The sequence below is a fragment of the Podarcis muralis genome, chromosome 12, assembly GCF_964188315.1.
Source record: "Podarcis muralis chromosome 12, rPodMur119.hap1.1, whole genome shotgun sequence".
In the NCBI taxonomy this organism is placed as follows: Eukaryota; Metazoa; Chordata; class Lepidosauria; order Squamata; family Lacertidae; genus Podarcis; species Podarcis muralis.
The window spans coordinates 31,812,463-31,836,609 of record NC_135666.1 but is presented as its reverse complement, the minus strand read 5'-3'; the positions used below and the strand labels follow the sequence as shown (position 1 = coordinate 31,836,609).

Genomic DNA, 24,147 nt, shown 5'->3' with positions numbered 1-24,147 from the left:
TGCTCCCACCCCCCCACAAAAAGGTTCTGTGGCCTATCCTTTTATCAAGCAGATAAAGTTTTGGGTTGCCATGTGAGTCCATTAGATCTGAATAATGTCTAATTTTTATGTTTTGCAAAGGGAGAAGAACAGCCATTGCTATAACTTCTGGCACAACCTGAGATCTTTTTGCTCACAAACAGCACAGCCTGACCTAATTAGGCCTGCAGTCCTATGTTCATTTTTCTGGGAATAAGCTCTGTTGGACACAGTGGGACCTGTTTCAGCACCTGTATGCATGGAATTGTGTTGCACAGCTCCTGCAATCCACCTTATAGACGGCATACTTTTTTCACTATGCCTACCCACTGTCATCTTTATTTCTCTCTCCCTCTGACTCCCCTTTTTGTTTTTGTGTTTTTGCTTAACATTCAACTTGAATACTCCATGTTCTGAGGGAACGTGAAAGCTTGTGCGGTACTTTGCATTTCTGTTGTTTCTCAGAAAGGTATTATGTTTGAGTTGCTCCATATGAGGGACGCTGGTGACGCTGTGGTCTAAACCACTGAGCCTCTTGGGTTTGTTGATCGGAAGGTCAGCGGTTCAAATCCCCGTGACAGAGTGAGCTCTCATTGCTCTGTCTCAGCTTCTGCCAACCTAGCAGTTTGAAAGCACGCCAGTGCAAGTAGATAAATAGGTACCGCTGTGGTGGGAAGGTAAATGGTGTTTCTGTGCGCTCTGGTTTCTGTCCCGGTGTCCCGGTGTGCCAGAAGCGGTTTAGTCATGCTGGCCACATGACTCGAAAAGCTGTCTGTGGACAAACACTGGCTCCCTCAGCCTGAAAGTGAGATGCGCACCACAACCCCATAGTCGCCTTTGACTGGACTTTAACCATCCAGGAGTCCTTTACCTTTTTTATATTTTTTTACCTTATATGTGGGAGCAGTGGAAACCATCCTGAAGAAGCAAGCAGAAGGGTTTTTACTCTTTAAGTGGCCCATGGACATTTCAGCCACTATGTTGTAAATAAAGAGTTCACTGAAAGAATGTAAAAGTGACCCATTGTCAGTGGATAAAGCTAGGTGCTTGCGCAGGTTGAATGAGAATCATCTCAGGGTATGCAGCAAAAAAGTCCCTCCTCTAGAGGTAGATGTGAGATGGTGTAGGTCAATGGTTTAAGCCTTTTTCTTTCTTGCACTGGTTTTGCAATCCAAATGACACCCACCCGCACAAGCTGGAACCTACTTGTATTCTTCAGTGGAGGGTGGGAACTGGTTATTGCCAAGTGTCATAGCCTAAATCTAAATTAGGGCCTCCATTGCTTTTTTTAAAAAAAAAAAGCCCTGAGAAGATCCAATAACGGCTCTTTTGCCATTACGCTATATGGCTCTGACTTGATGGTGCATTCGTGCTACAGAATACTTGCCCATTTTGTACCCCCAGAACTGCCAAATTGGGTCAAAAGAGGTGGCAAATTAAGGTACTCTGTAGAGATTTGCTTCAGTTGAGATTATTTGTATATCTATTTGTATCTCACCCAGTGGCGTAGCGTGGGGGGTGCAGGGGGTGCCGGCCGCACCGGGCGCAACATCTGGGGTTAGGGCATATCCATGGGTTAGGGGGCGCAAATCCACAGGTTAGGGGGCGCCTTGCCCCGGGTGCTGACAACCCACGCTACGCCACTGATCTCACCGTCTTGTTTATAGGGTCACTAAATCAGGCATTTTTGGTCCTTTAATTCAGTACAGTGATAACAAGTGGGTGCTTGGGGAATCTTTATTCACCCACGCCACTTTCCACAACACCAGGACTGTGGATTGCCAACTTCCCACTGAAGGACACCAGAATGATGGTCTGGATCTTGTGGATGGCCAACCCATTGCAAAGTGGCAAATTAAGGTAATCTCTAGAGATTTACTTCATATAGTCATATAGCGACTGAGATAATTTTTAAAATAAATCCTGCAGAAGGAAGCTGAGGAGGTGCACGAGCATAACTTGTAAAACCATTTAAAAAATCATCAAAAGGCACACGGGGGGGGGGGGATGCACAAAAGAAACAAGTTTTGCTCTCTGTTTTTGTCACCCAGAGATCTACCATTACTTCCCGTTATATCTTCTGCTTACCCCTGCAATATGTAGGAATCAAGCTTAAAATATGTAGGGATCTAGGTAGGATGTGCATGTTGTCAATTGTGAAACACGCCATAATCCCCTTTCGGATGCTTATATAACTCACAGAACTGTTGCTCTATGTCAAAACAGATTTCTAATGATGGGTTCACTTATAGCAACCCTAAAACAGTGACCTTATTTGATGGAGCTTGTCAGATATGCGACCCACAATCAAATGGATTTTGCACGTTAAAGGCAAGTGTCTTATTTTTGTTGTTGTTTTGCTTTGAATATTTACAACCTCATTAGGGTAGGAGATAAATCTAGCAGAGATGTCACCTCATTAAATGAAACGGAATAGATTAATCATGTACAATTTCAGCGGAGTGATCAATTAATTAGTCAGTTAAATATGCAATACACAATTTCTGGAGGGGCAACAGTGTTAATCCGTTATAGCTGTGAGTCTTGTGGCACCTTAATGAGTTGTTGTTGGCATCTGTCTGTCTTGAAAGATGATAGGGTGCTCCTCCGGGGATGAAGCCAAACCGCTGGAGAATCACAGCGCCTGCTGTGGCTGCAGAGATCGGTAACTCATAACTGCTGCCTCCTGTGTTGTTTTTGCTGCATTAGCAGCGCCAAAGTGACCTCTCTGGAGTGTAAGCCCTGGCAGTGTCCATGGGGGTCCTGGGCTGCCCAGATGACAAGCCCCCCACTCTTGGCCTTGCTGATGTGATGCAAGGGGAAGCAGAGCAATACGTTTGGCAGGAGCCTGGCTGCAGGAGTTGCTGGAAGGAGGCGTACAAGACGTGATCCAGCCATCTTGGGGACTCCACTCCAGATTTGTGTAGGGTTTGCTCCTTAGCAAGGGAGCGAGTACAGATTTTTCCTTGGGGTTTACTCCCTTAAAGAGTAACATGTTTATTTATGGCACATATATTCATGACTAAGGGACGTGGGTGGCGCTGTGGGTAAAACCTCAGCGCCTAGGACTTGCCGATCGCATGGTCGGCGGTTCGAATCCCCGCGGCGGGGTGCGCTCCTGTCGTTCGGTCCCAGCGCCTGCCAACCTAGCAGTTCGAAAGCACCCCCGGGTGCAAGTAGATAAATAGGGACCGCTTACTAGCGGGAAGGTAAACAGCGTTTCCGTGTGCTGCGCTGGGTCGCCAGATGCAGCTTGTCACGCTGGCCACGTGACCCGGAAGTGTCTGCGGACAACGCTGGCTCCCGGCCTATAGAGTGAGATGAGCGCACAACCCTAGAGTCTGGCAAGACTGGCCCGTACGGGCAGGGGTACCTTTACCTTTACCTTTTATATTCATGACTAGAGTCCACACCATCAGATGCATAGGACCAACAATACTGTCCTAGACATGTCTGCTGAGAAGCAAGCCTGATTGAGTTAAGTGAGACTCCCAGCTAAATGTGTAGGGATAGGAGCATCTGGGGAGTTCCCCATTGGCTAACAGCTCCAACTAGGATCGCCAATAGTCAGTGGTGAGGGGAACATGAAACTTTTAAGGTTCACAGGTTGGAAGTAGGTGGTCTGTTACTTGTAATGCCTTACTTCCCAACTTTACTCGTAATGCTGCTTCCCAAATTCCAACTGGGTTGACTGGATTCATTCCAGAAATAACTTCTGATGTGTTTGTTGGTTGTTTCCAGAAGGGAAAGTGCTCTCTTTCAGCCCTTCCCCCTCCTCCTGTCCTTAAGGTGTCTCATAGATCTCTAGGTCTAAGAGGTTATCACAGCCATGAAAATATCACTTCCTTGTGTGCGCTACTGAGTCTCACATCTCCTAAATTTGGGATGGGGAAACTATGGCCCTCCAGATGTTCTTGAACTCCAAGTCCTACCATCCCTGCTCATTGACCATGTGGCTGGGGATGATGGGAGTTGTAGTCCAGCAACATCTGGAGGACTGCTGTTTCTTCAACTCTGTCCTAGACCAATAGCAGAGCTGCTTCAGAGCAGCCCTTGAATCAGCATAACCCAGATTTTGTGGAAGCTTCACACTACACAACATTGATGGATTGTCTCAGGCACAGAATGGTTTGTTTAAAAGATATTTTCTAAGTAAAAACAGGCAGCTTCTACTTGGATGCAAAATGGTATTGTATTACCAGGTATCCACCAAAAATTTGATATGAATAAATGTAATCATGCCTGCCCTGCCCTGGTTCCCCCAGACATTGCTAGACTACAAGTCTCACCATCCCTGACCATTGGCCATGCTGACTGGGTTTGATGGAAGTTGGAGTCCAACAACATATGGCTGGCACCAGTTCAGGGAAGGATGTGGTAATTCTGTGCAAGTTTACTCAGAAGTAAGTCCCACTATTTCCAGCAAGAATTCTTCCCAGGCAAATCTCTACAGTATTTGCAACCCAAATTCGCAATCTGCTATAGAACAATACAATACAGCATTGAATTTAGTGATCCACTACAAAACCCTCCCAATAATTCAGATTCTCATAGTGGACCTTTTGCCTGATCAAGAATTGAAACACCAAACTCAGTCGTTTCAACAAGGCACCTTGAAATCCTATCAGGTGTGGACTACAAAGGATTTCCTGAATGCCCCACTGGAAGGCATGTCGTTTGTGCAAGAGCTTGGCCATACTCGGTCCAGCCCAAGTTCTGTTCATTTTAGCGACAGTGGTGTAGAATACCTTTCTGAAGACCTGGCTTGTTACAAGTTGTGAACTCTCTGAAGCATGCAAAAATTAGATTGAGGCTGGGGCCACGTGAGAGTAACTAGTAGGCCACTGCTTTGACAGTTTATGGCACATGAATAAACATGCAGGAAAAATATTCCAAAGTCTTAATGAATGATATTTTATTTCTGCAAAGGAGAAAACATGCAACATAGATGGACTTTGTTATGGTGAAGGTGACACAAATCCTACAAGCCCTTGCTTACTCTGCAGACCGGAAAGATCAAAGTTAACTTGGTCCGTTGCTGAAAGTAAGTTCTAATTAGTTATGAAGCTCACTGGTTCAGATGCCTAAACCTAACAAATGATTTGTATTCTCAGATTCATGCATGTTTTCCATGTGCATACCAATGTTTACAGTAAACTGTGAAGGGGAGACACATCTCCAGAAAGTTGAGGAGGAGATACATATGACATGGAGCTGGCAGTGAGTCTAGTGTTACTCCTACAAGAATGGGGAACCTTTGGCCCTCCAGATGTTCTTGGACTACAACCTGCATCGTTCTCTACCCTTGGCCATGCTGGGTGGAGCTGATTGAAGTTGAGAGTCCAACACCATCTTGGAAGGCCACAGGCTGTCCATTCTTGCCTGAGAGTTTGGATCAGCACATCACCTCTCTAGACTTTATGACTTGTGAACCTTCACATGAGAAACAGAAACTTCAGACGAAATTTGATATCTAGCTCATTTTGTTCCTAGCTGCCTGTGCCAGGATGATGGCTAAAGTTCATCATGGGTTCATTTTCCTGATGGATTTGTGCCATTTTGTTCTGTGGTGTAATGCTCTTGGGGGAGGGTGATGTTTATTGCATGTCAGTGGGTCATGAAATATGTTTCTTCAAGACCTGTTTGCATCCATTGGCACCTGCAAACAGGTCTTGAAGAAACACATTTCATGACCCGCTGAATGTTAAAGAGCCTTGAGTTGAATCCAGACTAACTTAATTGAAGTCCTATTGGTTTCAGTGCGACCTGTGATTAACTCCCTCCCATTGAAATTCCAGGAAATCGAATTGTAGTTGTATCTGATTCCTTGTATAGAGCAATGCCTGCCATCATGATGGGCACAGGCAAGTGGGAAGCAGGGAACCACTTTGTGCAGGAACTCACACACCCCAGTGAAATCCCTTTCAGCAGATGCTTAGAGCCAGTGTCATGGACTGGTTGCACACCTTTCCTCAACCTGGCAACCCCCAGGTGCAGTTGGACCCCCAAATCCCATCAGGCCCAGCCAGCATGGCCAATGGTCAGGGGTGATGGGAGTTGGTATCTGACAATATCTGTTGGGGAAGGCTGACTTACTGCAATGCTTAATGAAAAAACACAAGAGGATATCTCTGTTGGTACAGAATGAGACTCTTGATCTCAAGGCTGTGGGTTTGAACCCCACATTGGGTAAAAGATTCCTGCATTGCAGAGGGTTTCACTAGGTGATCCTCATGCTCTCTTTCAACAACACCTCTATGATATGGGATCAAGTAAAGCACTGCAGTCAGGTGCACATTTGGTATAGGCCTCTAACAGTGGCTATGTAAGTAGGTGGGGAACAGATAAAAATTTCCTGATGTCATCCGTTTTTCATATTTCTAACTTTGTGGCTGTTCCATTTATTTCCTTTCAGACAACCAGCCTCCTGTATTTCAAAATACGCAAGAAAGGCTGCAGACCTTTTATGGGGAGGATTTTGTGTATCAGTTCTCAGCGACGGACGCAGAAGGCTCTGCCGTCGCTTTCTTATTGAATTCTGGCCCGCCAGGTGCCAGTCTTTCTCCCGCTGGACTCCTGATATGGAAGGCGCTGTCGAAGAAGCCTGAGCTGTTTACCTTTTTCATAATGGACGACTGCAGTGCCGAAACCCAAGTTGCAATCGAGGTAATAACTATTGTGGTCAAATAGGCAACGCTAATTGCTATCATGCAGCCATGACAAGAGCTCCATTGCAAATGGAATATCCCATTCAAGAGTAATTATAGCCTGCTGTTTATTGGGCATGTTTTGCAGGTCAGCGTGAAACCATGTGACTGCTTAAATGGAGGGTCCTGTGTGACCGATACCAATTTCCCTCCTGGAAGTGGGAAATATCTGTGCATCTGCATGCCAGGATTTGAAGGTGACCTTTGTCAAGTGAATACCAATGACTGCGCATCCAACCCCTGTGGCCTTGGCAGATGTTTTGATGGAATAAATAGCTTCCGCTGTGAATGTACACCTGGGCTGCAGGGTGAATTGTCACTTATTCTACATTTACATAACAATAATTCAATTACATGCATGATTTCAGGCTCCAGTTTACTGTGAGGTTTATTTAAGCAGAACAAATATTTTTCAAGCATCACTGAGTTAGATCTTCGCGTACGCCTCTTCAGGCCAGTTAAAGCCAATGAGGAAGAGGGGCAAAAGCTTGCCTTTCAAAAAGCTTGTGTGGTTTGCGGATTACAGTGGAAGCTAGAATAAGAAGTTAGAAAGCACAGTGCAATCCTATACATGCCTACTCAGAAGTACGTGCAATTGGGTTTAATGAGGCTTGGATGTAGGGTTGTATAGGAACAGGATCGGGTACTATTGAATTAGTCTGCAGACTGCATAGAAGGAGAACAAACAAATTTTGTAACATAAAATTCATTTTTTAAATTCCGCATAAATATATACATGAAATCATTTTGTCTTAAATCTTATCTGAAACAACCAAACATTAAGAATAAATAGAGATGAATCTATATGATCAAAACTCAGAATCTCCATCACAGCTGTTTGAAATCAATCCCAAATAACTTTTCCTGAGGCAGGAGGTTTTTTCCTACAAAAGTGGCCATGTCCCCTTAAATGTATATAAAACAAATACATCATAAAAATCCCGGATTTTTTTTTTGTTTGTTTCTGGAAAATCAAGGGCTTGCTATCTCCCAAGAGTTAGGCAATGAACCAACGTTTGCTTTGTGTTTTGAAAATCTTTGTGGCTTTTTGTGTGTGTGAGAGAGAGCTACTAGTTCCCGAGAAGGAACAGACACTTGAAAAGGGCCTTTGATGCATGCCTGAATGTCTTTCTTTCTGTTTAGGTAGACATTGCCAAAAAGACCCTGATGAATGCAAATCCAGACCATGCTTCCCTGGAGTAGCTTGCTTCAACACTATGGATTCCTATTATTGTGGTCCATGTCCTACTGGCCTGTACGGAGATGGGAAAAGATGTTATGGTAAAAAGCTATCCTTTTTTGGTCACCAAAAAAATCGCATTTCATTTCATTTCCAAGTGTTTTGTTCATTGCACTAAGCGGTGCTTAAAACATCGGATGTGCCTAAGGCAGAAACCTGTCTAATAATCCTGTCCATATAATAGAAATTCATAGAACTTTCATGCTTGATAGCTGATTCTCTCTATATTGGATAGGAAACATGGTTTTGAATGAGAAAAGTTTTGGTAGACAGGTTGAACGATTGACTTAAGTCAGCCTTCCCAAACCAGTTGCCTTCCAATAACTCCCATCATCCCTGACAATTCTCTGAGCTAACTGGGGCTGATGGGAGTTGGAATCAAACAACAAAAGCAATAGCAGCGTTTACTGGGTAAGAAACTAAGACTTTTCAAGAGAGGATCAACACAGTGTTGTAAAATAATTGTGTCTGTATGTGTTTTCCCATATAAGCAACTTCCAATTAAATGTTTGTTTGTACAGTCTGTTCCTCTGTGTGCTTGCAGAAGGTGTGCATAGAATCTTTCTGGTGAAAAGTGAGGCTGGAAGTGGCTGTAACCCGGAACGTTAAACATTTTTCAATGAGCCTAACAACTTTTTATGTAACCCTTTGGCTGTCCTTTAAATAAGCTACCTTTGGTTTGCTATCCCTTTGATTTGGGCATTCTTTTGTTTATGTCGCAGCTGGAATAAAACCAACAAGCAAGGCTCCCTCTGGTCATTTGACTCCAGAAGATGGATATAACAAAATAGACCCCAGTGAAAGAATCGGTGTGGGCAAAAATCATGGATACAGAATTGCTAGTGCCCATACTGATGAAAATGTCTCTGGCAAGTAAAGAGCTCAGGTTTATGTTATTCATATATATATATATTTAAGATAAAAGAATGGGGTGGGAGGCAGCAAACCTTATTATTAGAATTCCTTCTGATTTCTGAAAACATCAGAATGAACAGCAGTGTATGGCATTTCTAAAAACAGAATGACATCTGCCTGGAGAAGTGTCTCCACCCCCATTTGTTCAGTCTGGACACTGAGGTCCAGCTCCAAGGGCCTTCTGGCAGTTCACTCACTGTGAGAAGCGAAGTTACAGGGAACCAGGCAGAGGGTCTTCTCGGTAGTGGCGCCCACCCTGTGGAATGCCCTGCCATCAGTTGTCAAAGAAATAAAAAACTATCTGACGTTTAGAAGAGATCAGAAGGCAGCCTTGTTTAGGGAAGTTTTTAATGACTGATGTTTTAATGCATTTTTAACCTGTTGTTGTTGTTGTTGGCATGGCTGGCTGTAATCCTGAGCAGGTGCATTCCTCACTGAAACACTGTTTGCAGGCCCTAGTCTTCCTTTATGCCTCATTCTCATTCCTCTTACTTTGCATAAGCTCTTGGCCTCACTCTTTTCTGTTTTTCTATCCATCTTGCTTAGGCTGTAGGTTCTGGAGAATGTATTATCTAAAGGAAGATGGACTGACAAACAGGAAAGGATACGGAAAGGGTTTGTGCTGCGGCTCACTTCTTGTGCAGGCTACTGATAGGTAGATGCTAAGGAGTATTAATTTCAGGTTTATGTTTTACACTCCCTGCCAACTCTCCGTTATGTCTTATGCTCCCCGCCGACAATTCTGGGAGCTCTTGTTTGGGTTTAACCTTTTGTGTGTTTTTCTAGTAGACTTCTAATGCTAAGTACACCGCAGCAAGCACAACTGGAAAAATCCAGATATATGTAGAAGTCTACGTTCCTTTTTTACTGTTTTAAAACTATCCTCTTTGAAATGTAAATCTTGTAATAATGCTCTTGTGTCTGTCTCCTGTTTGTTTGGCAGGTTTCCTGCAACTGTCAACTGCTGAGGTTCCAAATACCACAGACTTCCCTCTTAATCCCACAGATGTTCCCAGAAGTTTCATTCCCACAGAAGTAGCCAACAGCAGTCCATCCGTTTCTGCAGCCAAAACAACTGTGTCTTCACATGTATTCATTTCCCAGAGCCCAGCTTTGAGAAAGCCTGTTAGTAGTGCACCCCCTGATTATGCATTAGGTGCCAGTACTGTAAACATCCATTCTGGCACCGCAGAGGAAGAGTCAGCAGCAGATGCAGTAGGCTCTGCATCTGACACGCCACTTAGGAATAAGACAGTATTTCCTGAGAAGACGATGGTGGCACGAGAGCAGATCTATTCTCCCCTAGAGGCCAACATAACATTGAGCAGCAAAGCTAACGTGACACCAATAACCAGCAAAGAACTGGGAGGAGGAAGTGGCCACAAATTCCAAAGGCCATTCGGCAAACCTAAAGACAGCACTTTGCAACCCACCTTTGAAAGGTTTGCTGTGACACTCCAAAGGCCTGGCACGGATCGAAAATCAGGCTCTGCGTCAACTGCTTCCCTGTTACTCACTTGTGCAGAGTCACCCTGTTTCCCCGGGGTTCCTTGTGAGCCAAGTGAAAATGGAAGCTTCAAATGCGGTCGTTGTCCTTTCGGTTATTACGGAGATGGTATTATTTGTAGAGGTACTGCGGCAGCATATGTTTTGCTGTTTTGTTGCAACATAATCCTATTTCCAGCAGATGATCGTGCCGAACTTTTACAATGGCGGTAGAGGCCTGATATGCACATAACGCTAAACTGTGGTTTATTAAAGTATGGTTTAGTATGGTTTATTAACCATTGCTTAGGTTTGTGTGTGAGGTTTATGTCCAGCATTGGTTTACTGTTAACAAACATGATGTAAAGCCATGTTTATGTTGTTGGCTTAGGAACCTTTGATTATATGTGAACTCAGCACCCTTTGCCATGGCTTGAGCACTCCACTCCAGAGCTTCACCAAACTACAAACACATGAGGCACAAGCAGTGGAAACAAACTTTGGAGGAACAAACCATGTTTTGTTTGATCATCTGTGGAACAACATATGGTTACCTCATGATTCTGCTTAAACAAGCTAAGGCTTATTGTTATGTGTGAACCAGACCATAGAGCTGGACAGCTTGCTGTTTCCCAGCTGCATGGGGTATACAAAAATTTAGGCAGTTGCTGTTCTATGTGAAACTTTGCATGGCTGAGTTGTGTCTAAAGAACAGTCATGGTGGGGAAGGAGAAGGGAGCAGGAAGGCTATCAACAAGGTCACAGAAATTGCACAAATGGCTCCCCAAATGCACATTCTGTTCACTGATCATTGCGTTTCGCCATATCTGCTGGTGGCCACATGTGATGGGGTTGCAGAACAACTTGAACTTCATAATTGCACACACTGATGGAAAGTATAGTGTTTTCGAGGTCAGTGCTGTTAGCTAATTTTGCATGCTAGGCATTGAAAGTGAATACCACAAACCAGATGAGTTACTAATCTTATTTTCTCCATTTTTCTTTCTCATAGCGATATGCAGGCATAACTGTGGTGAAAACATGGAATGTGTGGCACCCAATACTTGCAGGTGTAAGCCTGGTTACTCTGGCCGTAGCTGTCAGGCTGGTGAGTGATGCCTGTTTTATGCACCCTCTGCATTTAATAATATTAAATGGTACATCTAAGAATTTAATGTTGGTTTTATACAGCTCTGTGTCGACCAGAGTGCAAAAACAATGGGAAATGCACCAAGCCTAATGTATGTCAATGCCCCCCCGGATTCAGTGGCCCCATCTGTGATGAAGGTAACACTGGGCTGTCCTTTTAAAATTAAAGGATGGCCCAAAATGCATGCTGAATGTCGGTGTCAAAATTGATTCTCAGAAGTTGCAGTGTCAGCTATTTCACTCCTTCCAGAAAACAGCTGAAACAAATGAAAAAGTTGTATTTCGTGTTTATCACAACCAGTGGCGTAGCGTGGGGGGTGCAGGGGGGGCCGGCCGCACCGGGCGCAACATCGGGGGGGGGCGCGCTCGCACTCGCAGCTCTCTGCCCCGAGTGCTAAAATCCACGGGTTAGGGGGCGCAAATTACTTGCCTTGCCCCGGATGCTGACAACCCACGCTACGCCACTGATCACAACGTTCCCACAACAGCAGAAGCTCTAGTGCGCCACTCGTGGTCCTAAAGGTATTCCAAAGAACTGCAACTGTACTGAGAATAGCAATAATGGCACCCTGCATGATGCAGGCAGCTCTTGTTCTGTTCTAACAGTTTGCCGCCATGTACCTGGTGCAAAGATTTGCTCTGATGTAACTGGCCTTAGAGTGGCTGGAATGCATGCATGAGTCACCCCCAAGCTCTTCTCAGTTCTGTTTGTGTCCTATTCCATCTTCCTTGGTTCTACCCTGCACCACAGCTTTGTGTTATATTTTTGGTGTGATAAATGTGTAGGGAAGGTATAGTAGGGAGATTGATGAATCTGTCAATTTTTGTTTCTCTGTTTCTCATTTTGTCCAATTTTAAATGTAATTCAATTTTCTGCAGCAATTTGCATTTTAAAAAGAATCCTCATGAAAGTTTACCAACATTTTAGGACAGATTTCACCTAATACATACATCCCCCCCCCCTGCAGTTTTTAATGTATGCGTTTTGGAAGGAAATTTCCTAAACGTAATGCATTTACTTATGTGTGCACACTTCCCCATATACACTCGTTTCTTCACCAATTATTTGACTGGAGAACTGTGTCACAAAATTTGGAGACATGCAAATTGTGATTCTTTTATTGAATTGAAAAGTGCAGATTAGAAAGTTTCTCAGTAAAAGGCAAACAAAATTGAATTTCTCCCCACGCCGCTCAGAATATACCTCCCTACTCTCCATCTTAACAATATCCATACACACAGTTTTGTACATATACTTGTCCTTAAAGACCCTATATTTTTAGAATCATAGTTCCCATGCCTGTTCATATGTATAAAGATGGATGTCAATGGTAGTCATTTTATTGATGGCCGACATTTTGACATATTGTCTAAATGCACAGTACTCAGTGAAACATATCCCTCATGGCCAAATTAATGTTTCCTTTAGAATAGATAATCTAAAGGCCAGTGCTATTTTTCTGGAAAGAGAGGTGCCGGAACTCACCATGAACACCTCCCTTGTTCTCTTAGCCCACCTGAGAGGGGCCAGAACTGAGTTCAGGTGTGTTCTGGCTGAAAAAAGCCCTGCTAAAGGCCCAGCTCTACCTCCAGGTTCTTGGTGAGGGGGAGAATTAATATAGTAGGCCAGTTGTTTTAATGGTGAGAAGGAGGAGATGGAGTAAGTTATGGAAGATTGTAAAAACACATTTCAATATTGTGTTGCTTTACTGTATACGGTCTGCTTGGATTATATAACTCACCCTGGGACTGCTTGCCTGTGAAGCACAGGATGATAATGAAATAAATGAAATAGCCCTTGGGGTCTTAAATCTGCCATGGAGCACATTTCCTGTCATTAAGCTACTTAAACCACTGTCAAAAACAAACATAGATTGAGTTCAGCACTGACATTTACCAGGGTTGCCTCTGTTGATATCATCAGAGTGATGTCTATTTATATGCATACTTAAGTTGGATCCCTGCTAAAACCAGGATATTCTCGATATTCCAAGAAACAGCTTCAGTTGTTTCTTTAACAAGATGGTGGCAATTTCGAATTGTTCGCAAGCAAACCTGAACTGGTTTTTTTCAAAGGCAGAATGAACTGAGAGTCCCCTACTTCACAAGTTGTTGTCCTGCCTTTTGACCACTAGGTGGGGACATGGACCCAACATGATAGTTTTGCCAGTAACCAATGCAAAAATAGTGTTGTAGAAAACTTTTATTTCTGTTTTTACACCTTTTGTTTAAAAGTTTCTAAAGTTAATTGATTTCTGGAACTGATATCTTGACCAGCCTCCCTTTCCACCTCCAGCACATTGTGAGCCACCTTGCCAACATGGAGGGACCTGTCTGACCAGAAACCTTTGCACTTGCCCATATGGGTTTGTGGGTCCACATTGTGAAACAAGTAAGTAATGGAAAACATAACAAACATATAAACAAAGCATCCTGCTGTAGCAAGATGCACATAGATAAGAGGTACTATACGTTTCTGATGTTCTGTGCCCCAAAATAACCTCTTGGTGAATTTGTCGGAAGTAAATTATTATATTTTGCTTTTTTTAATCAACCCACCTGGTTTTTCCAAAGAAACTCAAGGCAACTAATCAATAATATAATACAAACAATGCCCCAAATTAAACCATATCACACAAAATACAGCATAAAACAAAACAAAAAAATGAAAACAATGCCAAAACCACCACCCAAAACCCTCAAAACTAAGACAGTGAATAAATTAATTGAAGGTCATTTGTTTATTTGATTCCATAACCATTCTTCACCATTTAGTCCCAGAGAATGTTACAACAATATACTTTGCAATGATAAAAAATGGAAAAATACACCTATGACTCCTATTTAGCTGTTTGGATGGAATAATACATGCTAACAGCAGCCTCTTTGACGTCAACAGGCCTATTCTAAGCATGGTTAAGTCCCGATTCAGCTAAATATCTTGAGGTGTAGTTCTCGTTATTTTCTCTTTGTAAACCACTATGAGGTTTGTTTGTTTTTACAATCAATTGGTGTGTGAATTTTATTAAATACCGGTAAATATCATAGCAGAAAGACAATTGCAGACAAAACCTGGGAAATTATTTGGGTGTATATAGATATGCAATAAAGATATGACAGCGACCCCTTTTTTCTCTACTAACTTCTGCTTATTTTGTTTCTTAAACACTGGTTGCTTGGTTTAGTGGTTTGCAACAGGCACTGTGAAAATGGCGGTGAATGTCTTGCCCCAGATGTCTGCCAGTGCAGGGTTGGCTGGAATGGACCCACATGCAGCACAGGTAAAAAAGTATAGCCCCAAAGGCCGTTTATTTGCAGTAAAACCATACACACACGTTGCCACCAAGAGAGACAAGATCAGCTCAAAAACGCTGAAATCACGATTGGTGATATGAAAAGTGGCAGGCTTTGAAGGACCAGTGTTACGCTGGTTGTGGTAAGAGATTTCTTCGCACCAGGGTTAAGGTAGAGTTGGAGAGGGAGCGGCTCCCACAAGAACTTCTGTCTGGAAAGCTTCTGTGGGAACCACATGGTGGAGCTCTGCTCAGCCTTCCTCTGCAGAATAACAGTCAAGGCTTCAGCCCTACTTAAGGAAGTCATGGAAGAAGAATTTGCTGCTTGGATCTCTCCACTGAAGCCACATGAGCTCTTGCCTGCTCCTCCCCTCAGCAGCCCCTGGCTTCCTAAACTGGGGTTTAGGGGGGTGGGTTCCAACCTTCTAGAGAGGCTGTGTGGGGGAAGTCAGGGGTTGCTATAGCTTTGAAAATCAAATACCCTCTTATGTGTGCAAGATCAGCTTTAATAAAATTTCATGCAGTTTCTTGTAGTTCTCACTGATTTTTTAAACACTGGGTAGGACTGTCACCTGGCCTCTTTTAAGCCACCCAACTAGGGTTTTTCTTGTTTGTTTGTTTGTTTGTTTGTTTGTTTGTTTGTTTGTTTGTTCTCTCCCCCCCCCCTTGTGTTTTGTTCTCCCAGAAAAGGAGGGTGTTTTGTTGTTAATTACAGTTTCCATGCTAGTTGTGAAAAGGCATTTCTAACCAAGCATATATTTATATAAGCCACCTATGCAAATAAGCATAGGTTATTTTTTTTCTTTTGGCCCGGTAGATATAGCAGCCCTCCTTCCAAAGAACAGTTCAAAGCAAATTACACTTCAGTTATTTTTCCCATTACAACTTAGTTAAGTGACTTAACGAAGTATTTGCGTGCAGTGAAATGAAATCGCTACATGGCACACATGCTTAAATGTGTTTCCACTTAACCTTTAAAATGAAATACTCTTCTCTTCTCTCCTTGTCTTCTTTAGCTGTGTGTGACCCAGTGTGTCTCAACGGCGGATCCTGTATTAAACCAAACATTTGCCTTTGCCCCAATGGATTCTTCGGTGCCTATTGCCAGAATGGTAATTTTGTTGTGCTGTTTTAAAAGAAACGTGTGATAATTAATGGTTCCCCCTCCACACACACACACTTCTACTTTTAAGGGAAGAAACATTGATAGAATGGCTCCAAATGGATCATATAGCAGGCACAAAGGGCACTGCGATGGGGTGGTGACCCCTTCGTCTTTGCGGTGGACCCCACAACTTCTGTGCGTCCACCCATTTCGGTTATGGGCACTCTGCACAATCCAGTGCTGGTGATACATATAATTAGCACATGCAAATTTGCGTCATGGACCAGTGCTCTAAAAACACCTCTGGTGGGGATAATGTAACTTATCGTGGTCCGAGCATTGGGCAGACCAATGGTCAGAATTTGTAGGAGCTGAAGGAGAGCGATTTGTTGCAGAAGCATTGCTGGATCCAGATGGAGGGTTTCATTGCCATCAGGTTTCAGCCTTTCCCATTTTAACCGTATTGTGGCAGGGCAGCGGGGGGCAGGTCTCAACACCAGCACCATTCATCATATACAACCCGCTTTATACATGATCCACAAAAGAGGACACTGCCCCACCTTTGATCTTCATCAGATTGTGCTGATGGGGAATGAATAGGCCTAAGTGTGGACAGTCAGTAGTCACAGGCTTCAGAGCAGCAGTAGCTGTTCTAATTAAGAAGCTGGAGAGAACCAATCAGCTCCCATTCTCAACCCTCAATGATGAGAATTTCAGATCTAACTAGATCAGGGGGTAGGGAACCTTTAAAACACCGTGGGCGGCATTCACTTCTGAGGGTCACACAGGTAGCTTACACTAGTGGCCAAAATTGTGGAAACCTTTTGGACAAAGAGTATTTCTGAGGTTTGATGGCTCATAACACTTTTTTTGAGTAATACCATAAAATTATATATCAATGGAAAGATAAGTTAATGAAGAATGTAATGCAATGAAGTTTGTTTGAATGTAATGCAATGAAGTTTGTTTGAATGTAATGCAATGAAGTTTAGAGAGGTAATCAGGTGTTATGAGCCATCAAACCTCAGAAATATACTTTTTCCCAAAAGGTTTCCACAATTTTGGCCACTAGTGTGCTTGTGCTCACGCCCCCCTCTGTGCCCTCCATCTCGTGAAACCAGAGGCATGACCAGAGTTCAAGGACACATTCCAGACTGGCAAAAACAGGATGTGAAGGGGAGCCAATGAGGGGATGTGGCCTGCGAAGAATCTGGAGGGCCAGATACAGAAGAGTTGAGGGCCGCATCCCGCACCCCTTCCTAAGGTGCCTTTTCCCTGTAGAAAATAAAATAAAAATAATAGGCCCCTCTGCTATGCAACACTCGAACCACTGCCTCACCTCTCTCTCTCTCTCTCTCTCTCTCTCTCTCTCTCTCTCTCTCTCTCTCTCTTGTCTTTAGCCATCTGCAACCCTGCCTGTAAGAATGGCGGCCACTGCATGAGAAACAATGTTTGCGCCTGTCCTGGTGGCTATGGTGGCCGACGGTGTGAAAAAAGTAAGACTGCTTCATAAAAAAAAACGCTCTCGCATCTCAACATGCCAACTTGGGGCGATTCTGGCAGCTCAGTCTCGTGTGCTGAGTGTTTTCTCGTTGCTCTTTGGTTTCAGGTGTCTGTGACCCGGTATGCATGAACAGAGGAAGATGCGTGGGCCCAAACGTTTGTTCCTGCCCATCGGGCTGGAGAGGCAAAAGATGTAACACTCGTAGGTATTACTCTCAGCCGCTTGGAAAAGGAGAAGCCTGTTAAATTGGGCATATAAAAAAGGCTCTCCGTCCAAGCTACAGCAATAAGTAGCATTTAATTTAGATTTGCTTGTAACTGGAGGGCATCTTTCCACTGCTGCTTAATGTGACCCTGAGGGTTTTCCTGTCTAAATGATGGAAGCAGGTCTTAGCTTCTGCTCCAGAATGGCATGCTCAGATTTCCTTGTTTATCTCCGCTCTTAAGCAAACAGGCTTTGAATGCTCAACTTAGTATCTCACTGGCACAGCATGTCTCCCTCAGTCTTTTTGAAGCATTACCACAGTTCTGGGAGACAAATTCCCATTTCTCCTCCAGAAGACATGAGGCTGTAGCTTGATTAAACTAATGTAAATGAGGTCAACATTAGGTTGCATTAATTTCATATATAAAAAGACGGCGAATGCCATCGCCAAGAGTAGCAGACAGTTGTTAGAATTTGCCTAAGCTCGCAGAAAACTATCAAGGGTGGGAACGCATCAATATGGCAGGCAGATTAAGCAAAGGTATATCTTACAGTTCCCAGTACCATTTGTTCATTGTTTGCACTGATTTTGAGCCATTGAGGGTATTCACACTTCTCTTTCTACGCATGCCTTTCTTTTACAGCTATATGCCTTCAGAAGTGCAGGAACGGGGGTGAATGTATTGGACCAAGTACTTGCCATTGCCCTCCAGGATGGGAAGGAGTTCAGTGTCAAACACGTGAGTCAGATGTAATGTTTGGATTACACAGGTGTTTTTATAGGACTTTTAATAGCTTGTTCATCCAGAGCTGCACCATACGAACTGGTCTTTATTAAAGTAACTTGAAAGAGAGCATTCCCTGCGAGATCAAGTACTCTTGCCTCACCTTCCATTCATCCCAGGGTAATCAGTCATGTTTAAAAACAATAGGGCTTTTATGTCTGATGGTCAGAAATGTCAGTTCCATGGAATGTAGGAAACTGCCCTATACCCAGCCAGATTTTTGCCAATCTACTTCAGTACTGTCTTTTTGAATTCAAACGGTGGCTTCTTCTTTGCAGCTGAGGCATGACTTTTCAGTCACCTGCCAATGTCATACACAACATCAGGTGACTGACAGAGGAGAGCCCTTCCACCTGTCAAAAGTGGCTTGTTGGAGGGCTAGCTACTTCTGGATCTAGCCCTCTGGTCAAATCCAGTTCCCCACCCCTGTACTAGATAAGAACATTAAAAAAAAAATCTAAAATCTGAATCCAAAAAAAGATCCTCTTTAAATCCTTGGTGAATAAGTTAACATTATATTTGAAGCTCAAACTAAAACAATATAATGAAACTTTTCTTTTTTTTCCCAGTGCAGAGGCGGGATGGCCATCTGCCATGTATGAGATTCCTGCATTGCAGAGGGTTGGACGATGACCCTGGGTGTCTCTTCCAACTCCACAGTTCTATGATTTAACACCTCCCTCTTAACATTTTCACAATTAGCATTTCTATTCCAGTATTGTGCAAAGAGATCTGCTGGCAGAGTAGACTCTGCATCCATTGCCCTGCTGTTTCACTGCTGGAGGTGAACGAGGGGGCATTCTTTATTCCTCCTCCTCCTGTCATCAACTGGAGGGAATTAACTTCTCCAGCCCAGGGCTGTTGCACGGAACCTCAGCATTTCTGCAGGTGTGTTGGGGGAAGTGAAGAGGCTTTGAGCATGGCATCTCCATGCTTTCACCCAACACATTTCATTCCCCCTCTCCACTCCATCAGCAGAGCTGAGGTTTCTGCCAAGGAACATCCAGTGGCAGGTCGTTCCACATGTGCACAGTACCTCCATCTTCCCTAGCTGAACAGTGGTTCCTGCTCTTCCTAAGGCAACTCAGCCAGCTGGAGTTAAAATTGCACCCTTACACATTAAATTCCTATGCCGTGTATTCCTTTCCTAGTCTTCATTATTGGCAAAAATAAAATCCACACTACTCCCTTTTGCTGTTGCTTCCACTAGCAAACAGGCTGCAATCCACATATTACCTGCCATTTTACAGGATTGCACCATCAAGCTTTCCTGAAAGCTACACAGTTGTATTTGTTAGCAGTCTGCTTACCCTGATATCTCTTTTATATAGTCATCAGCCCAGTACTTCCGTATTTCCCTACAGCCTCATCAAATATGTCTAAAATTAGCATCTCCAACACTGTGTCATAGGAAGTGAATACATACATTTTTTTCACAGCCTTTGAGGAGTGTGATATCATTTTTTAAATCATCTTATAGGAGTGCAACATTCTTCAAATGACTGGGCCATTAGCAGAGCCACACACTCTTGAAAACGTTGCTTTGTTGCTGTATATTCATGGGCCATTTGGAAACTGAACGAGGGATGCCTTTCTGACCAATGCTTTTTGTTGTTGTTCTTGCTGAGCTGTAGCATGTAAACACATGCTTGTGCACCCTAAGAGTTACTGCAGAATCACCAGGGGCTCTCTCCTCAACAGACAGGTTTTGTTTTGATTGCCAGATTAAAACACATGCACACATGTATGTTTCAGCCACGTGCAACCGGAAATGCCTATACGGAGGTACATGCATACTGCCGAACATATGTGCTTGTCGTCCTGGCTACACGGGAGTCACATGTGCCAAAAAAATTCAGGTAATCATAGTACAAATACTCAGTGCTTTCGAAAGATAGAAGAGGTTTAGGGAGAAATTAAGGCGCTGTGGGTAAAACCTCAGCGCCTAGGACTTGCCGATCGTCAGGTCGGCAGTTCGAATCCCCGCGGTGGGGTGCGCTCCCATTGCTCAGTCCCAGCGCCTGCCAACCTAGCAGTTCAAAAGCACCCCCGGGTGCAAGTAGATGAATAGGGACCGCTTACTAGCGGGAAGGTAAACGGCGTTTCCGTGTGCTGCGCTGGCTGGCCAGATGCAGCTTGTCACGCTGGCCACGTGACCTGGAAGTGTCTTCGGACAGCGCTGGCCCCCAGCCTCTTAAGCGAGATGGGCGCGCAACCCCAGAGTCGGACACGACTGGCCCGTACGGGCAGGGGTACCTTTACCTTAAGCTGCATCCTAATTTGCCCATCTTTTTGCTGCTTATGTTTCAAGGTACAAGGACGTCGCGCGTGAAGAACAAATGTCTCTGGGTCGCACAGTGTGCTGCATGGATGCCAGCCATCTCTGGTGTGGAGAGGATCACTCAAGACAATGTTACACGAGTGGCACAATCTGGCCCCTTCCACATGCAGAGTGCAGAGTTGTTCTTCGTATGAATACTTTGAAGTTCTTCCCTTCCCCGCAAGGCTGCCTCTGTGTAGGGCACAACGCTGCTTTGCCAGGCATGCTGCAACCTTCCCAGCCAATCACGTTAAGCAGAAGCCTGTCGAGGGCTCACCTCGAAGCACCCAGTGGCCTGCTTCTCCCCATGGCTGTGGTGCACAGGCTCTTTGCAGCAGACAGATAGTGGCATCAAATGTGGGATCCAAGGGGGACTGGGCTGCTAGATACTTCCAGGTGAGGTTGGACCAGGCTTTACCTTAACCACAAATGGCTGAGTAAGTTGCAGCTGGCTCAGAATAGCAGCAAATGCTCCTGATTGACTGGCAATCAACATCCATCACACTGCTACTCTGGCTGGAGTACCCCGAGTTTGTTACAGCAAAGAATCCATCTCAGTATGGTTTTGAAAACCAACGAAATTATCCAAATCAGGCATAATACACCATCAATTATACATTTGTCATGGTGCCTCAGAACTAGGTTATGGCAGCTTTAAATCTGTGTAATAAATACTTGGATAAGGCAGATAATTCGGATTCCCAATCCATGATAGCTGGAGGGAGCAAGCTTTAGAAAAGAAACCTGTGCCTAATATTGCTCGGGATCCTGTCTTGCAATTTGTGAGGCGCCTCTGCCAGTTCAGTCGTGGAATACGACGCTGCCAATATGTATGGTGTAGGATTCAATTGTGTGACTTTAAGCCATCTGTTTACTGCAACTGATTGAAAAAAGAGCATTTGGAGGCAATATGAATTTGAAACTCTGGAACGGTTTATGCATCCCCTCATATGTAACATGCCAGCACCATAAATTTGCACCATACTCTGTGAGCCAGGAGAATTCCATATTTGTATGCGATGAACTTTTGCTGAGGTTGAAAATTAAAGATCAAACACACCCACATACAAAAGGACCGGCTCGACCCAGTGAAGATGCTCACCATGCTGTGGACCTGTGAGTAAGATAGGACACCGTGAACCACTGTAACCTCACACCGGCATCTGAGTAAGCTGGGGGATGCTGGATGGCTCCAGCTACTTCTCAGGGTTACTGCTTCAAACATACCTGTGGTCCTGTTATGTTAACCATTTCTGCCTTAGCCAATGGTTTATCACAGTTTGGTTTTCTATAGCAATTCATCTACATAAGAGAACTTTTGGCTACATGTCGCATGTACACAGATCCAGTGAATAGCATGTTGTTTCTAATTCTTATTACTCCATTGCCCAATGAGCAGCAGCTGGCATCCTTGGGAAGCTGTTTCAGGGCCCTGGCAGGACCCGCTGCTTGTTGTTGGTGTCACCAGGTTGGCATATGCCCAAGAAGAACCTGTAGTCACAGAAATGCCAGTTTAGGAGAATTAGCACCGCTATGGAGATCTTTAATGCAGCTGGTTGCACATCATAGCTGTTACTGCAGTAGACCCCATTATGGCACTTGCACTAGGGAGTCTTAACAATGACCCCTGAATGCCAGTAGGAGGGCTTGCTTCAGAGAATTGGAAATGATCACACTGCTGTTATAAATAGAATACTTATCCACAAGTAATTGGCCAAACAAGAAATAAAAAAGGCTTTGAGGTTTGAAGTGCTGATGTAGGAGACTAAAATGGTTAAAGGTTGCATGTTTATCCATTCCACGTTGTGGGAATAGAAAGGGCTAGTGGTGGAGAATCGCTTTGTGGAGAAGTCCTAGAGACCCACCTTATTTGTGGAAGGACAGATAAAAAGCAGGCAAAGTTCATGTGCCACACACCACATGTTCCAACTAAAGGAGGGGGAAATGTGAGCAAGACTGGGGGAGTGTGAAAGTTGGAAAGAAGTGAGGGAGTTGAAATATGAGAATGATCTGTCCTGTCAGAGTGAACAAAGAGAAATGAACAACTGGATTTTCACTGAAGTACATTGTCACGAATGGGCTAAGGCAGTGTTCTTCAACCTTGGGTCCCCAGATGTTGGTAGACTACAACTCCCATCCTCCCTGGCCATTGACTAAGCTGACTGGGGATTATGGGTATTGGAGTCCAACAACACCTGGGGACCCAAGGTTGAAGAGCACTGGGCTAAGGTATTCATCTGTATTACTTTTGGGTTGTTGAGAGAAACCAGGGTCTGGATTCTTATACCCAACTGGAGACTACCACCAACTCTTTCAAGTCATGGGATTCCTTCATCCACCACAGTCCTTGAGAGGAGGCGCTGGCTTCCCACCCTCTTAAAGTTTGTTCCCTTTTAAGTTGTATTTGGGTTCGTTTTTGAGTTCCCCTAATATAGTTTAAAATGGAGATCTAGCATTTAGAAAGACACTGACTGGTGCCTTTCGGCTAAGGAAGCCTGACTAAACCTGGAGAAAATATCAAACACAGTGCAGAGGTTATGGGACAGAACAAGAGGCAAGGAAGAGAACTTAAATCAAGCGGCGGTAGCTGATACAGTGCCCTGCAGATGTTTCAGCATCATAGCTGTCCATGAGCTAAAGTCTTCCGGAAGAATCAGGGCTCCTGCAGCTCGATTTGTGAGGTTGAAGCATAAAACAAACAGCTTAGAGCAGCCTTCAGCTCGTGTCCCCAAAAGCTGAACACCTTGGGAATACAAATGGCATCCAGCTGTAGCAGCAGACATAAACCTGAATTTGGAAGTGGGATTTCACTAAAATCTAGGATGGGCATGAGAGTGATTAGATAACAAAGAGGGCACAAGTGAGGAATTACCCTGGGTTGGCACCATGAGTCACACCAGTTTGCCATCACAGAGTTTCAGACAGAAGTCCATCTCAGCCCTTCCTGGAGATGCCTAGACTGAACAGGGCCTTGCTCCTCTCCAGCTTCCCTGTTGGTCTCTGTTTCCAATTCCTCATTCCCAGATCCTGTTGGTGACACCAGAAGACTCGTGACCGGCCACACACTCAGTTTGCCATCTGGGAAGGGAGTTTGAAAGCCTACACAAACACTCTGGCAAATCAGTGTTTATTATAAGTGGTGAAAGGGATACCTTTTCCCAGCATAATTATTTTATAGAGAGATGAGCTGGCACTGCAGTCTCCCCCACGCCGCTTTCAAGTCTTGTTTTGATGCTGTGGAGTCGTCTGTTCAGTCACCACCAAAGATGTCCTCCACAAACTCCAAACAGCTATTTCTTTCCCCTCAGTTATCATTATTTCATTTCCCCCCTCCCAACAGCTGCACACTTACTTAAAATGCCCTCCGACTATCACTCTCCTAGCATTCTGATCTCCTTGGCAACAGTTGCCAAGCCTGCACA

The 24,147-nt window shown here is 44.2% G+C and overlaps 1 protein-coding gene across 3 annotated transcripts in view; it reads left to right on the top strand.

The window, feature by feature from the left end:
* VWDE (von Willebrand factor D and EGF domains) overlaps positions 1-22,474 on the top strand; it is a 48,092-nt gene extending 25,618 nt beyond the window's left edge. Inside the window, exons 14-31 of one of the 3 annotated variants that reach the window (XM_028751608.2) lie at positions 1,723-1,878; positions 2,245-2,349; positions 4,948-5,062; positions 6,434-6,684; positions 6,814-7,033; positions 7,869-8,006; positions 8,688-8,834; positions 9,824-10,510; positions 11,378-11,473; positions 11,557-11,652; positions 13,811-13,906; positions 14,700-14,795; positions 15,824-15,919; positions 17,313-17,408; positions 17,522-17,617; positions 18,265-18,360; positions 20,161-20,264; positions 20,717-22,474. In XM_028751608.2, the coding sequence (XP_028607441.2) occupies positions 1,723-1,878; positions 2,245-2,349; positions 4,948-5,062; positions 6,434-6,684; positions 6,814-7,033; positions 7,869-8,006; positions 8,688-8,834; positions 9,824-10,510; positions 11,378-11,473; positions 11,557-11,652; positions 13,811-13,906; positions 14,700-14,795; positions 15,824-15,919; positions 17,313-17,408; positions 17,522-17,617; positions 18,265-18,360; positions 20,161-20,264; positions 20,717-20,737 (2,712 nt within the window). In that variant the 3' untranslated portion in view covers positions 20,738-22,474. The remainder of the gene's footprint in view (positions 1-1,722; positions 1,879-2,244; positions 2,350-4,947; positions 5,063-6,433; positions 6,685-6,813; positions 7,034-7,868; positions 8,007-8,687; positions 8,835-9,823; positions 10,511-11,377; positions 11,474-11,556; positions 11,653-13,810; positions 13,907-14,699; positions 14,796-15,823; positions 15,920-17,312; positions 17,409-17,521; positions 17,618-18,264; positions 18,361-20,160; positions 20,265-20,716) is intronic. The other 2 variants (XM_028751610.2, XM_028751609.2) reach the window with 2 other exon arrangements.
* The last annotated feature ends 1,673 nt before the right edge of the window (positions 22,475-24,147 follow it).